At 42.4% G+C, this 15,351-nt stretch overlaps 5 protein-coding genes across 5 annotated transcripts; 2 read left to right on the forward strand and 3 right to left on the reverse strand.

Annotated features, from left to right (window-relative positions):
* The first annotated feature begins 447 nt into the window (after positions 1-447).
* EAE97_008083 (uncharacterized protein) lies at positions 448-3,890 on the forward strand. Its single transcript, XM_038878597.1, has 6 exons — positions 448-770; positions 917-1,432; positions 1,500-1,734; positions 1,784-1,879; positions 1,930-2,259; positions 2,308-3,890. Exons 2-6 carry the CDS (start codon positions 1,363-1,365, stop codon positions 3,797-3,799), a joined length of 2,223 nt encoding a protein of 740 aa, XP_038730277.1. The 5' UTR covers positions 448-770; positions 917-1,362; the 3' UTR covers positions 3,800-3,890.
* Positions 3,891-4,735: 845 nt separating this feature from the next.
* EAE97_008084 (uncharacterized protein) lies at positions 4,736-6,287 on the reverse strand (the record flags this gene model as incomplete). Its single annotated transcript, XM_038878598.1, has 2 exons — positions 4,736-5,259; positions 5,351-6,287. The coding sequence occupies 2 exons, from the start codon at positions 6,285-6,287 to the stop codon at positions 4,736-4,738; spliced, it is 1,461 nt and encodes a 486-aa protein (XP_038730278.1).
* A 2,522-nt stretch (positions 6,288-8,809) lies between these two features.
* On the forward strand, positions 8,810-10,145 carry EAE97_008085 (uncharacterized protein; the record flags this gene model as incomplete). The annotated part of the gene is made up of 3 exons (XM_038878599.1): positions 8,810-9,091; positions 9,142-9,303; positions 9,360-10,145. 3 exons carry the CDS (start codon positions 8,810-8,812, stop codon positions 10,143-10,145), a joined length of 1,230 nt encoding a protein of 409 aa, XP_038730279.1.
* A 1,911-nt stretch (positions 10,146-12,056) lies between these two features.
* On the reverse strand, positions 12,057-12,829 carry EAE97_008086 (uncharacterized protein; the record flags this gene model as incomplete). Its single annotated transcript, XM_038878600.1, has 2 exons — positions 12,393-12,829; positions 12,057-12,266 (listed from the first exon to the last, which is right to left on the reverse strand). The coding sequence occupies exons 1-2, from the start codon at positions 12,681-12,683 to the stop codon at positions 12,057-12,059; spliced, it is 501 nt and encodes a 166-aa protein (XP_038730280.1). The 5' UTR covers positions 12,684-12,829.
* Positions 12,830-13,314: 485 nt separating this feature from the next.
* On the reverse strand, positions 13,315-15,177 carry EAE97_008087 (uncharacterized protein; the record flags this gene model as incomplete). The annotated part of the gene is made up of 3 exons (XM_038878601.1): positions 14,158-15,177; positions 13,787-14,111; positions 13,315-13,599 (listed from the first exon to the last, which is right to left on the reverse strand). Exons 1-3 carry the CDS (start codon positions 14,334-14,336, stop codon positions 13,315-13,317), a joined length of 789 nt encoding a protein of 262 aa, XP_038730281.1. The 5' UTR covers positions 14,337-15,177.
* Positions 15,178-15,351: the final 174 nt, after the last annotated feature.

The raw sequence follows: 15,351 nt of genomic DNA on the forward strand, positions 1-15,351 counted from the left end.
TGAGCGCCTAATTAGCCAATGGGTACGTGAGCCGAGCTCCATAATCTTCCAACATAATACATCGAGAGTGGGGAGGGGGCAAATAGAGCATCACGAGATGAAATGTCAATCAATACGAACGTTAAGAGTATTATTGACTGCGGTGTATACATCTGGTAATACATGAAAGCAGCTGAGCACCAAGCAAGTTATGGAGATAAATTTGATACAAAAACGATGTACGGAGGCGAAAAAGGAGTTTGAGATCTTACCACCTCCACCCCCTCAAAGGAAGGATGCAACCCCACGTTGCACCGAGCAATGAAAGTCACATGTCACTAACCGCATATAGCTTAGATAGAGAACGAGCCAATTATCATAACGTCACGTGTATCGCTTCTGTCACTTTATCAGATGTGCTGACTGCCACCTCTATTTACTTTCTTAACTACCCCGAAATTTGTTACCTATTCTGGATACATGTAATACGGAACGAATCTTGGAAAGAAAAGCAAGGCTGTGATTCCTTCTACTTTTGACCATTTCGAACTCTATCCTGACGAGCTTATCCCTCATACCAAGGACGTATAGATTGTGGATATCCGGATTACTTACTCGGATGGCTACTTATAGAACAACAACACCCTTTCGTTAGAGCTCGGATGAAGGAACGTACAATACGTTCATAAGTGGTGAACCAATATCGATCATCACCATTGCAGGTATCAGGGCCCACGTGTGCCTTACTCTATCACTTACAATAAGCGCCAAATGATCTGAAGATTCCGGTTGTAAGTATAGCAAATCATCATGCAAGCGATTAATTGTCAAGCTCGAAGACTTGGCATGCTCTACTTACACAGGAGCTTGGTTATGTGGATGAGCATTATATCAAATCATCCAAAAGATAGCTTGATCGAACCTAATTTATCCTTAGACGATCGGTTCACTATCACACTTGTTGTATCTCCCCTGGAAATGTTACCGTTACCGTGGAAGGATCACTATGCCAAGGATATAGTCCCTAACAACCACGAGGATTCGATATGTCCATGTAAAGTTCACAAAAGTAGGATAACGTACCCACAAATACGTCTATTCCCCTTCAACAATTGGTCAAATCGTTTATTGCGAGCTAGTGAATTGATTATTCGTTGAAGTCAGCTCTCCGTCACATATGACCCGGATGAATCTTGGTGATTATTTTTGGCTTCAAGATTAGATTTAAGGTTTATGTGAGATATTGTGGCGCCGAACCTTCGAGTATCAAGTTGAGAGGGCGCATTTTTTATCTTTGACAGACGTGGTGATGTTTATTTTGAATCTTGTTGCGTCGTTCTTTTTCCAACCCACATTCCTTTAATCATCATCTGAAGCTTTTTCATGATGTCTCTGCGACTTGTATCATCACTATGGGTGGTTATATCGTTTCTTAAATTTGGTCAGGCTGCTGGTATGTCCCTATCATTTAGTACTCTAATATCAAGAAAGAATTAAACTGACGCGTGCCTGAAATATAGTTCTTTATTCAAATTCAACCACTTCCGCAACCCCAGCATCAACGGTATCGGGATCTATCCCTTCTACAATCACACCTTCCGCTACTCTTTCATATGCAGATGTTCAATCAACGACACAATTTTTTCCAATTACTCCTGGGCCATATTGGGGAAACCAATCCATTCCAATCAACACCTGCACTGAATGGAATCTGAATGGAATCACTCCGCAATTGATATGGACGCCATGTCATATGTATGAGTAGCTCCCACGACCCATTGTCTAAGCTAATATTGATGAATAGATTCGCCGGAACAGTTCAATTGTCATACTTCCCTCAAGCAAGTGGAAACATCAGCTACCCCTCCACTTACTACAATGAAGCTATAGGGATTACAATGTGCGTATTTACGTTCTTCAAGAGATATTGTTTCATGCTAATGAGTTTAGGACTTCCCCATCAATGTACATGGTCATAAATACCATTAGTGGATATAATAGTTGTGGTCAAGTTGGTCCAACAATGAGCAATGTAATCATTTCGTTGCATCCTAGTAACGTCTCTACAATTGCCCGCTACACGGCATCTGATCAGCAAGTCAATACAACGCCAGCCGCGCTTCTTACTTTGAGCGATATCATTTCAGGATGTTCAACAATTACATTGACTGAAGCTTCGACTAACGGTGCTATCCAAAGTATGCATGCTATGGACAATGACTATAATAGATGTTTTCCTGCCCTGGCTATCCCTACGCCCCAAATTGAATCAAGTGGACTGTAAGTCATTGAGATATCCAAGTACCTAAACAGGAGCTGAATGATTAGACCTTTCTTTAGACACTGTGGTCAAGATAATGCACGACTTGGTCTTTTTGATCCACCAGGAGCTGTACCCCCCGTCAATGCACTTCTTCCTGTTACATCAGCAACTCCAGCAACTTCAACTTCAATTCCAGCAAGTACCGCTCAATCACCATCATCAAGTCAGCCATCAAAAACATCCATTGTCAACTCTCCTTCTAGTACTTCTACTTCTGATGTTCAAGTCCCAAAATCTAGTCCGGTACCTTCAGATACTAGTATTCCAGCCTTAGAGGCATCATCATCTAATGCACTCTCAACCACTGTTTTAGCTGTACAAGACCCAACTACCACCGATGATTCACCACAGCCTGTATCGTCAGTACCTGTTATCCCAGCCAACACACCAATTCCAATCGCAACAATTGCTTCTTCAGTCATCTCCGTGATTCCTAGTGACTCAATAATAGTTGTGGGAGGCCAGACTGCCTCTTTGGATGGAGCTCCTATAACAATCTCTTCTTCCATTGTTCAACTCACACCATCTGGCTTGGTCATTGCAAATGAAAATGGAGAATCATCCCAATCAAGCGTTTACACAATTCCAACCACTAGGGCCGTCGCAACAGCGGCATCGCCAAGTAAGATCGCCACTCTCGCCGGCGGAGAAATTATCTCGGCAATTCCAGGTGCATCGACTTTGATCGTGGCCGGCCAAACCATTACTTCCGGTGCTCCAGCAATAACACTCTCGGGTTCCAATTCAGTTGTTAGTCTAGGGTCTCAAGGTCTCGTAGTCCAAGAATCGAATGGAGTAGTATCAACATATAGTATCCCAACTGCTGCGCCCATACCTGCAGTTGTATCGAGCGCGATTGCTACTCTTGCAGGAGGAGAGATTGTTTCTGCAGGGGCTGATGCATCAAACGTGGTTCTGGGTTCCCAATCCCTCGTTCTCGATGGCCCAGCGATCACACTTTCCAATTCAGCTGTTGCAACCCTCGGTGCTGCTGGTTTAATCGTGCAATATGCTGGAGGCATTGTATCTACCATTCCTCTCTCTGCCGCAACGTCTCTACCAATTCATCTAGCAACCCCAGAAACATCGATTACAGAAATTCGAACCAGCGAAATAGTCATTTATAGTTCCGGAAAGCCTGTATCAACATATTACAGTACTTTGACTGACACTACTTCCGTCACCGAAATTAGAACTAGTGAAATCATAGTACATAGTTCCGGCGAGCCGGTGTCGACATTCTATAGCACCTACACAAGTTCAAAAAAATTAGCTACCAGTGGCAGTACCACTACGAGCCCTGCAAGTAAGCCCGATATTCTGGTTATTGAAACTGGGAATGGAGGCGCTAGCTCAACTTCTACTAAAAGTTCGGATACATTTGCTATTACTAATATTGTGTTTAATGGCGGTGTTGATAGTTCGAAGGGAGGGTTGATTAATGGTTTGAGTCTTGTGGGATTACTGGGCGTATGGGGAATGATGAATGCTTTCTGAAAGCAGTGAAAGAAAGGAACGCGATAAGATAGTATATTGATGATTTTGGAAACGATATACATATTTTAATAATTCCTACCTCTGATTGTAGGAACAATTCAATTCTTGTAACTCACTATTTTACTGTGCAGCTATGTGATTGACCACCTTGGTTAATGTAGACAAGTCCATAAATCAGGGAGCTTCTCTTAACTATACCCATTTGATCACACGCCTTTCACTTTGTGTATGTGAACTGTGGCCAAGAGGAAGTTATTTGGTAATGTTTGACATAAAAGACAGTGAACTTCCACGGCTATTGTAGTAAATCAAATCGATTTGTTCGGTTATGCAGAGCCTATGGTTCCTGACGTTGGTTTCGCTTCAAAGGGGGCATATCCACGTCTAATGTCAGGTCCGAAACGGAATGAAGTAGCAGATAGATGATGGAGTTATTGCCAATGTTACCAGTAAAGAGCCTTAAAGTTGTTGGAAACTGACTTGAGAGATGATCATTACGGATTCCCACTGCATCTTTATACTCCCGTTAACCAGATGCGGATAGTCTCGTGATTGATAGAAGCAAAGTAGCAAAATATCATTGCAGAGATTGTACTCCAGCATTTTCCTACTCAAAAATATATCCCTACTTCTATTTACAATTCATTGACATCATAACATAAATATTTTCCACCCCATTTACAAAAACACCCATCCGGCCCACTGTACAAGTCTCATAGTACAAGAAAGTTTGGTATATCCACGAGTCCACAATCTAGTGTGACTCGCCCATCTGTGAAACGCCGAAATCAATGAAATGATCCCATTTCAAAACCACAAGCCACCAATCCCTATAAAAACCGTCTTTGAAGCTTCTCATTAACTATCCCCGGATTACGGGGAGTAAAAATACGTGAAATCGTCCTAGCCCATCCACCCCCCATAATCTTTTAATCGTCACTCGTCCCTACTTATTTCCACTCTATGGCCATATTGGCCTTTGGCCCCGTGCCATTCACTCGTCTCCTTATCCAACTTATTCGTAGCAGCTCTCTCATTCGAATCGCCGCGATTTCTATTCCTCGAGAAACTCCTCTTGACTCTTCCACTTCCTCCTTCTCCATTTCCTTCCTCCTTTGCTTCCTCTCTACTTTCCACATCTCCTTTGCTTTGGAAACTCAACTCGATAACATCCGTTCTCACAATGTTCTCCTCGCTTTCTCCAAATGTACCGCCGTTTGTTCCTCTATTTCGTCCACTCTTCATGTCTTTTCCATTTTTTCCAGAGTATTTCGAGCGCATGTAGTTTCCGGGGTTGGAGAGAGGATGAGAACCGAGATGTGATGGATTTTTATAGGACGAAGAGGTGTGAATTGTTTTCCATTTGGCTGGGATGATAGCTGAGAGGACGGGCAGAGAAGCGGCAATGACACCGAGTGTCAAATCGACTAGTGTCCAATCTTCGAGAGACTTGAAAGACCCTGGTATTTGTTAGTTTTCTATTGTTTGTATTCTGAAGATCTGGCCAAGAAAATGAAAGGCCAGATTTCAAAATCGAGAAAATGAACTTACATAAAACATCCGAGCTCAACTTTGTCTGCTGGATTTGTCTGAGAATACTTCCAATCATACTCACACCTCCCACCGCAAAAACAATGTACAATCTTCCTCTAGTCCTCCATCCCATCTTGACTTTCCACAGTACAATAAGTGGTACAGCCAAGAGACCAAAATCCATAATGACATGAATCGTACTCAGAATGGTTCCCATAGTTCCCACCGGGAAGCATTTTGCAACAACTCCTTCTCTCCCCAATCTAATTGCGTCCCAACCTCCCCAGACGGGGTTACACAGAAAGATGTTCCAGAAGAGTGATACGAAGATATAGATGACCAGGAGGACTAGAAAGACGTTGTTGAACAAGAGCCACTTATTCGATGTCATGGATGTAAGTCTGCGATTGAAAAGACATATGGAAACCTTCACCACTCCTACTGCTACGAAGAAAAATATCTTGGACCAATTGGTGTAGCGTTTAAAGTATCCATATTCCTCATACGTTACATCCCAGATGTGTTTTCCTGCTCCTCCGTATACGACGGCTAAAATCTGTAGTACTGGCCACGTAATTGCGAGGATGACACCGGGAACAATGAAGAGGTCGTCCAGACCGAGTCTCAAACCGCGATTTAGGAGACGAATAAGAAGACGAACAAGCGTAAATGTGAACATGAAGAAGATGGATACGGACATTCCGATTAAAATTGACGTAGCGCGGGATTCGTAGACGTATCCTGGTGGTGCTAAAGGAGGGATAGTAATTCCCTTATTAGGATTGCCGTGTATTCCAAAAGCGCCATTGAGGTAGGCGACGATGTAATAGTCATTGGTAGTATTTGGTGGCTGACCGATGAGAGCTGATATAGTACCTGTGGGGATGGTGGTTGAGTAGGTTTTGGTCGCGGAGGAGATAATCGATGACGAAGACGAAAGTATCGAGGAGGACATAATGTGGAAGAGTGAAGCTTTAAATCGACGTCTTCACTTTCACCGGTCGATCGCAGCACAATCCAACACCAAGGACAACGTAAATGATCCTCAATTCGAGACTCTTGGAAAAGAAGAGGGGAATTTCGCGGGGAAGCCTGGCGCTGAGGATCGCATTGAATGATTCACCAATTCTTACATGCAAAACTTAATGGCGAAGAAACAATCACGAACTGCTGAAAAGTGGAAAAGACCTGGGGAAGATAGAAATACAACGGAAATCTTTACTTAGACTCTTTGATCTAGTTCAGATCAAAAAAGTATAATATATGATACGAGCATGGTGTTGAAACCCCTTGAGAATATCCCGTCGGAAACATCGCAGTAAATTCCCATATGAACACGAACACACGGTAGAAATATAGGTAGCAAGGAAAGGATATCGTTGAATGTACGTGACTCCCTTAGAAGTCTTGGAAGGTCCATCCATGAAATTGAGGGGACTTTAGGCACATATCCTTTAGTAACGATAATTTTCCAAGGCCGGTTGGGTTTTAGATCAGTCTATATGTCGAATGCCGAATCACTCGATCCCTACCACTATCCCGTTGTTGCATTTCTCTACCATCAAGCTTTCAGGAGTACAAAGTTGCCCACCTTTCTCTTGATTGTTAGAAGAAAATAGGGTGAAGATTTTGAACTTCACTCCGATCACAAGGAAATCGCAGTAACATGTTCCTTGTGCCCTGTGTAAATTATATCCACCCAGGTCGCATCATTACTTATCAAGTCATTTTGCCGGTGGCTTTCCACATTCGATTTCCCTATGAACGCAAGCCGCTCCTTGCGCACGTGTTAGTGGTATTATCGTACGATTAAGGTTTTCATGCCGATATGGAAAGAAACACAGACCGTCTCGACTGTGCAACCTCTGCAAACGGTGTTGCCGTTCGGTACCTGAGGAACGTTTTTATCTGGTCTGAATTATCGGTATCCAATGTTGTATCGAATGAGCTTCATCTTGCTTTTTCAAACGGTGCCTGGACTTGGTAGCGACCCCTCACAATACCACCACGGGTTTTCTGGAAAAGCCTAAAACTACCTTGAACACCGGTCTACCAGAATCTGGGTAATTCCTGTGTAACAGTGGGTTTCCACCTTCGCCCCCGGGCTCACTGTCGGATGAATTTCCTAATCTTCATTCATATATGTAGATCATTCAAACGCTGAATGGCGATTTGTTAATGGTTGTGATAAGTGGAAGGTTTTGAGAAATCCTCGCGAGGCGAAATTTCGGGCTTTCCACAAATTAAAGGCAAAAATTGGTTGATTAAGATGATGTGATATAACAAACTTTTGATGGGGAAGCGAGGCAAGAATTCATACAGATCTCCTTGAAAATGGATAAAGAGGATCCATGATCCACGCTAACATATAACCTCCATAACCTTGTACGAAGCACACATACGGCGGAGTACATACTACATGCGACTATTGAATAGCTCAATAGGTATTCATAGATAATAGATCCGCTGGAAAGTGCCGGAACGATGTAACAATGAATGCACCGACGTGCTGAAGAATGCTCTTATCTGAACTTTCATAAAATGAAATTTGACACACGTATTCATTACGAGAATTATTCAAGAAAACCGGAACAATTTATTCTCCGACTTGAACAAATCCACTTGATCATGGTTACCAGTCTCGAGCCAGTGTTGTGCTCCCAAAACAAGAAAATGGTAAGACTACAAGTGACCGAGGTGGCCTATCTCGTGATCATGACTCGCAAGTTTTTACGCACGATACAAAAAGTCGGTTCAAAGACACGGGAAAATCCCTACTAAACCATTGCTAAAAATTCTCTTCTGGTTTCATTCAGTTTAATGCAATTTTAGTACTACAGTAAATTTTCTTCATACAAATTTCGTTTCGTCTGCTCAAATATCAAAACTTGCGGGTTTTGCCTTTATTTATATATGCGAGGTGTTTCGTCTCAACTACAAACATCACATATATATAACGAGACCTTGCTCTTGATATAAGAGCTCCTTGAGACTCATTCGGTTCTGACATTTCAACGGTCTTGATTGAGATTCCAGAATTCTTCCATGTCAATAAGAGATGAGCTTGAGCATACAGCGGTCAAAGTGACAGATGCCCAGAGACTAATCCTTACGCACATGCTTTTAGCACATGCTTCTAGCACTTAGCTTGGATGACTATTGTACATACGATATCGGATCCAATATCATAATTTCCTTCAATCGCACTTTGTGATGGGACAATTTCTCCGCCTCTCATAAATCTCATTTGTGGGTAATCCGTGGGTAATTCAAAGTGGGATATGATCTACAATATCCGATAATAATGCTGCGGAGTTCATAAAATTGCGTACAAGCAAAGGCAAGGCGGGTTTAGACTTCTAATCCGCTGTCATTTAATTTACCATGTAGTGGCATGAACCCTTTCTGAAAGTTTGTTTTTCTTTCGACTTCAAACTCGATCTTCATCTCACCTACCACTTTCGTTCCTTTCACGAGATGTTTTTCTTCTGGTCCCTCGTTATCGGCCTTGCAACGGTCTCTTCAGCTAAATCTTCAGATGATCTGGATTGTACTGGAATCAATGGCATCAGACCACAATGTGAATCTCAGGAGACATCTTACAAACGCGATGTTTTCTGGGTAGGAGGGCATTACGTGAACGCAGCCATTGGTCTGTTGACCTACGATCAGGCGTATGTTGAAAAGTTGACTCCACATAAGGGTATCAAGAAACCATATCCTGTGGTCTTATTCCACGGTGGAGGAGTTTCCGGTGCAGTATGTCGCGTTCAATCCCTCTGAAAGCCATCATCGACTGATCAAAATAGACATGGCTCAATACACCTGATAATCGCAAAGGCTTTGCATCGATGTTCTTGGACTTAGGTTACCAAGTTTACGTTGTCGATCAAACTAGTGTAGGTCGCGGAACCCAAGAGGATCTCGTAGGATATCCTTTGAGAATTGGATCAACTGCAAACATCAGTGAGGTAGGTTGTATCTTCCACATACGCTATCATTTGAGAGACTTATCATTTTTCCTTAGGTTGGTTTCACAGCTCCAGAAATCGCCAACGCTTATCCCCAAAGCCAACAACACACTCAATGGCCCGGTACTGGAGTCAGAGGAGATCCAATCTTTGATGCGTTTGAGAGTTCTTTCATGCCATTGACTACCAACAATACTCGACAAGAAATATCGATGCGCGCTGCTGGTTGCGAACTTCTTCAATTGATTGGCCCATCATTCTTGATTTCTCACTCCATTGGCGCAATCCACCCAATTGTAATTTCAGACGAATGTCCAGATCTCGTGCTCGGAAATGTCAATCTCGAACCTGGAAACATTCCATTCGAGTCCTATACCGGAAACGCAACATCTTCTGTTGGAAGATCAGCTGCTCGTCCATTTGGCTTGACTGTCTCCAATCTTAATTATGATCCTCCTATTTCCAACTATACCGAACTCGTCACCGAGACGGTTGGCGAGGATACCCCAGAGAGCAGATCTTGCATTCAACAAAGCAGTGCCGCAAACTACACCATCCATACTCTCCCTAATGTAGCCAAGGTACCATACGTCGCATTCACCGGCGAAGCATCTCCTCACATTACTTACGAACACTGTGTTATTCAATACCTCAACCAAGTTGGTGTAAAGACTGATTGGATCAAGATGGCTGATGTTGGTGTTCACGGCAATGCTCATTTCGGATTCTTGGAGAAGAACAATGACGAATATTTCAAGGTTGTTGAAGCTTGGATCAAAAAGGCTGCCAATGGAATTGGTTCATCTGATTCCGGCGGAAGATATTCGCATTGGAGAGCATAGTTCGAGAAACGCATGTTTGGAAAAGCACTGTAGAATTATAATTAGCCCCCCCGTGTGGTTTGTACATAATTACCATAATATTCTAATGTCTCCTTTATCAGATGTCGAGGCAAGACAATTAATATAATTCAAATTTTACCTGTAAATAATTATCAGCGACATTTTAATCTATACAAATAACTTCACATTTTTATTACTACCTAGGCATTAAGGTTTACATCGTAGTGTGACGATGAGGTTCTCAACCTCAGTGGCTCAATAAGGACGCTAGCCTCTTAAAGTTAGACGAAAACTGTAAGCCACCATCACCAACACAAGATTTTGTTGAAGTACTGGAATTTTGAAGTCTTCATCTCATGAGCAAAGTCGAAGTGGATTGAGCGTTGAAGACTCTGCTGAAGACCATGACAATAAGTAATGTGGATACAGCCCAGTTGTCGCAGATCTGAATATGCAGGGACTTCCATTTGCGCTATATCTTCCTAGCTAGGAGGTTACCTTGAACATCATGCGCTGTAAGAAAGTACCGGTATTTCACCTCTTGTCAATCTTGGTGTGTGGTATTTTTTCACTGCTAGATTGCTGTTTGTATATAAGATGAGTTATGGATATGAAGCGTTATTCATTATTTTCATTCAATCAACTCTCTATTTACCAAAAGCTCTCTGCCACTTCACTACGTCGGGCTTTATTACTGATATTTTAGAGTTGGTATATAGACTGGAATATTCAATGATCAAACCATCTCTCACACTTCGGTTCCGGCGGAGAAGTAGCAGAGTATATTTGATAAAGGCATCTGAACTTGGGGCGATTGACCATCTGCCGAAGGTCATTGAGAAACCTATTGAAATACAGGTACTTTACTTTAGCATACCCCGTACCAGCAAGATGTGTTAATTCTCTCTAAATCTGTAGCGCGCAAATCTTTGGAACTATTTTTGAACATTATTCACTGCACTGGCAGCAACGAGTTCTTCCGTATTTTGACAAGCTTTCTGTCAGTTAAAAACAATCCATTCCTCCTACCAATCAATAGCTGCACCTCAGGGAGAGAATTTTACTCAAGATACAGTGTTGTTTCTCAATTTTCCTCTGAATTCGAGCTTCCAAAAGCTCCTGTTTTTGCCCTCATCAATTGGATACAATGGTCTGTTTCAGAATACATTGAATTCCAAGTCAAGATGATCTTCTTTGATTGACATCATTAGATTTGATCAAGCTATTCCAAAGTCAAGACATAACTGAAGATATCATATCAGCAGACCATACCGATTGATCCCGACTCCAAAACAGCGAAGTTGCCCAATGTTCTTGTCCACGGAGCCTCTCATTCACACTGTACCTGTATCTACTGGCCAAGACAGTGATGGGTCAGAAAGCATTGCAGTTGCCGACCTCCATAAATGACTGCAGTCAAATGAGAGAGGGGAAAGATGGTACGAAAGCCCATTGCGCCGTCATCAATCTTATTCTCACATTCCAGAGTCATACTCCAGCAATCCTATCGGCTTTTTTTTGTTATGCAGCAGTGCCGGTTGCAAGCAGCTCGCCTAACCTGATTTTCACTACCTAGACAGCCCGATTTGCAGCCTCCCAGAATATTACACCGTCTCACTTGGAATACGCAGTATCTGATATCACCTGTACTAGACAGTTGCATATGAGACAGATCATGATCAATGAGTCTCATTGACTGAATAAGCAACGTGTCTGCATCAATATTATTCTTTGAACATAGAAAGGAGACAATTCTACTTCAACAAAACAGGACTCTGGTGTATCTCAAGTGTTCACCATCTTACATTCACCATTTTACTGCATTTTAAATCCATCTCTCCCACCCACGATACTATCTCCCTTCCCAATTGCCGCTCCCCCTCATCCCCCCCTCTCTCCCCTCACCACCCCTCAAACCCCCTCATTAAGCGCCCTCCCGGCCTTCAACAAAATACCAATACAACTAACATTACCCCACCACCAAAACGCCGTTCTCAGAACACTCGTATTCCTCGTCTCCATAAACGTATATGCGAATCCATATCCGATTCTCGCTAGATTATACGATAATCCAAATTTATTGATAGTCTGGACGGGGAGTCCTGCTTGTTGTGCTAGGATCTGGGGTTCTTAGTTAGTTTTCTTACATCCACCATCCTATCTATAATCTATCACCCCTCCTCCCCCCAAAAAGTCTTCCTCCCTCCCATCCAAAGAAAAAAAAAAAAAAAAAAAGAAAAGGCTCACAATACACCCCAAAAAGAACGCAAAATGTTCAATACTATTACTCGACGCGCTCTGCACCCTCTTAATCCTATCCAACTGTCTCTTAGTCAATTTCCCCTCTTTCACCATCCGTTCACCATATTCCTGGATATCGTAACGGGGTGATTCATTATGATCGAATCCGTAGTATTGTTTCCAATGGCGAGAAGCGAGAACGAGGTAGGAGAGAGTCCAGTTTGTGAGGATGTAGGGGACGGTGTGGTCTATGGTTGGGGAGAGGGGGGAGGAGAGGAATCCGATGAAGGTTGTCATTTTTTATTACTTATTTTTGGAGAGGGGAAAGAGGAAATTGGAGTTTGTGGAATGGGAATGGGAATGATGAGGTGTTCTGGAGTTGGATGGTAATGAGGAATGTGAGGTATGATTTAGACGGAGAGGTTGGATAGGATGCCAGATTCTGACACGCGTGGTGGCATGACATTTATATCTGCATTGCCGCCCCCAACTCGGAAACTTCTCGGGTAATAAATCCTGTCAGCAACCGTCATTATGGTGATACGTCGCCAACACGAGCTGTACTCAATAACTAACTACGTAAAATGTAAGATTCCAAGACTGAGATGAGTCATCTAATATTATTTCGGTATCGATCTCAATTGATTTCGACACAACATAAAGCCTGGACTGCTAGCAAGTTTTGGTTTCCCTTGAAAAAATATCAATTTTGTATTTTCTGATAATCTAGATAGAAAAGATCTGGTGAAAGAAGAGAACGACGACGCATTCATATATGTCATGTATCTGAACGCAAAGAGAAAGACCAAACACTTTCAATTCCTCCCTGTAACTTCAACAGAAAGAGATGCATATCCCATAAAACCCTAAATTTCATCTCCTTCAATCTGACTAGCCTCGACATCACAGCAATCTAAATAATGCTACCTCAAAATCCACCTTTGAAGAAATTTGTAGGCTGAGGATTTTCAGGTAAGTGAGTACCCAAGATTTTGTTCTTCGAAGAGCCCAACAATTTCGATTTTGCACCATTGAACTTGTTGAAAAGATCTTTAAAATTTCTAAAGTCTTTCTTGGCAAGTTTATTGGGAGTAGGAGGCCATGTCGAAACGAGTTGAACTGAAGGATTATAACAAGTAGAACCACAACAAACATCCCTAAGACAGATACCAGTGGTACAATCCGAATTATTTTCACAGGTGATTCCGCAAGTCTGCAACATTGGGGAATCAGTATTGCTTATCTGAAACAGAGTCCGAAGAAAAGTGATTCGAATAAGGTATAAATGAGGTATCGGGAAGCAAGAAGAATACATAGACGGAAAAGAAAGGTCAAGATTGAGATCAGGAAAGAAAAGGAGGTATCAAAAACAGAAGAAGTATTGAACAGCTTAGACTCACTCCTGCAGCGACACAGAAACCAGAACCATCATTTCCTCCCCCAGGAATACAAATACCAGCACCACCTCCACAAGCAGCGTTACTGTATCCTTGTGCACATGTAGCTGGATTGGCGCAAAGTGGTAATTTATCGTAGAGATAGGTAGTTGGAGTTGGAGCGACAACTACTGAAGGTGTAACACCCGCACAATCACAGGCGGAGGAATATGCAGCTGCGTCGGTACAATATGATGCGTAAGTAGGAATTGTACCATGATCAGCTGTTGTTTGAGAAGGAACATAGGGATAATCTTCCATATTTGCACTCGTAGTTATCAAAGCAATTCTATGTCAATTAGCAAAGAATATGAATGGAAGTAGAGCTGACGAACGAAGCATTGGGAGTGACAGTAGTCGCTATGAACTTGGCGCAATCTAACGAACGACTTTGAAGACCGACGTTGATCTCACCAATGGATGTAATGGCATTTGCACATTGATTTTGGGTGCAGATAGCACCCAAAATACCTCTGGTAAAGGCCAGAGACACCAACAAGCTTGCAGTCCTCATATTGAATATAATGCCGTTCGTTGGGGAAAGAGAGAGGAATAACGCGTGGACAAAAGAAAGGAATGAGAGTATGAGAATGACTTATACTTGTAAATTTTGTTGTACATATCAACGAATATGAAGAATGTAGCGGCTTGGAATATGAGACCTCGTTGCCAAGTTCCTTAACGTCTACCGCGTCCACAAATGCATTTATCCTTGAGCAGATGCAATTTTCTCTCAACTATGATGGGAAAACGCATTGAGTTCCAAAGAGCTATCGTGTATTTCTGTACCTACATTGATTTGCCTTTGACTTCTCATCGAGTGGTATTCTCTTGTATGGTATCTTAATACGACCAGAGATATGAATCTTTCTGCCGCTACGCGCAAAGCTAACGGAATGCTACCTCCAGAAAGTACATTCCTGCCGAGCCATTCTCGCGTGCACTTCCCGTGCCTTCGATGTAACACTTACAACCAAATATGACGTTTCAGCCTTTAAGTAAAGGTTGGCTTTGGACATCCCTTCGAGGCTGGAAGTCAAAAGGGATGATTTGCTGCAGCTTCTTCCAACTAGTATTGACCAGGATTTGATATTTCATTCGGCCTCCTCTGCTGTAGGAGCCACTCTTCATTCAACGACCCAGTGTAAAATTCGGTAGAATCCTGCTTGCAGAAATGTATCGATACGATTCTCAAGATACATCTGGCCGAGTTAGAGCTGACAGGTTGACATGATCGTTTGTGTTTCTTTCTTAAACCCATGTTGCTTGCACGTTTTTCGGGATGCATATCGAATTGATTGGACCGATCTCGATGTAGCATTGAAAGGCCGTTTCGTTCCAACATTGGATTCGGATACGGTATTCAAAAGAATTACAAGATTTCCAAGCTCAAGAGATTTTGTTTGTCAGATTTCCAGGTTGGGTATCAAGATAAATTTAGCTTTCTTGATAGGGAAGAAGATTCTGGTCCGTGCAGATTATTTTGAACTTGGCCGTGCTTGCCGTGCTTGATTGGTGGGATTAGCGCA

Source organism: Botrytis byssoidea (assembly GCF_014898295.1).
Source record: "Botrytis byssoidea strain MUCL 94 chromosome Unknown BBYS_017, whole genome shotgun sequence".
Classification (NCBI taxonomy): Eukaryota; Fungi; Ascomycota; class Leotiomycetes; order Helotiales; family Sclerotiniaceae; genus Botrytis; species Botrytis byssoidea.

Excerpts from the sequence above, each read along its gene's own strand:
- EAE97_008083 (XM_038878597.1), top strand. The coding sequence starts at position 1,363 with ATGATGTCTCTGCGACTTGTATCATCACTATGGGTGGTTATATCGTTT. Across the intron at positions 1,433-1,499 it reads TAAATTTGGTCAGGCTGCTG|TTCTTTATTCAAATTCAACC; the intron begins GTATGTCCCTAT and ends CCTGAAATATAG. Across the intron at positions 1,880-1,929 it reads GAAGCTATAGGGATTACAAT|GACTTCCCCATCAATGTACA; the intron begins GTGCGTATTTAC and ends TAATGAGTTTAG.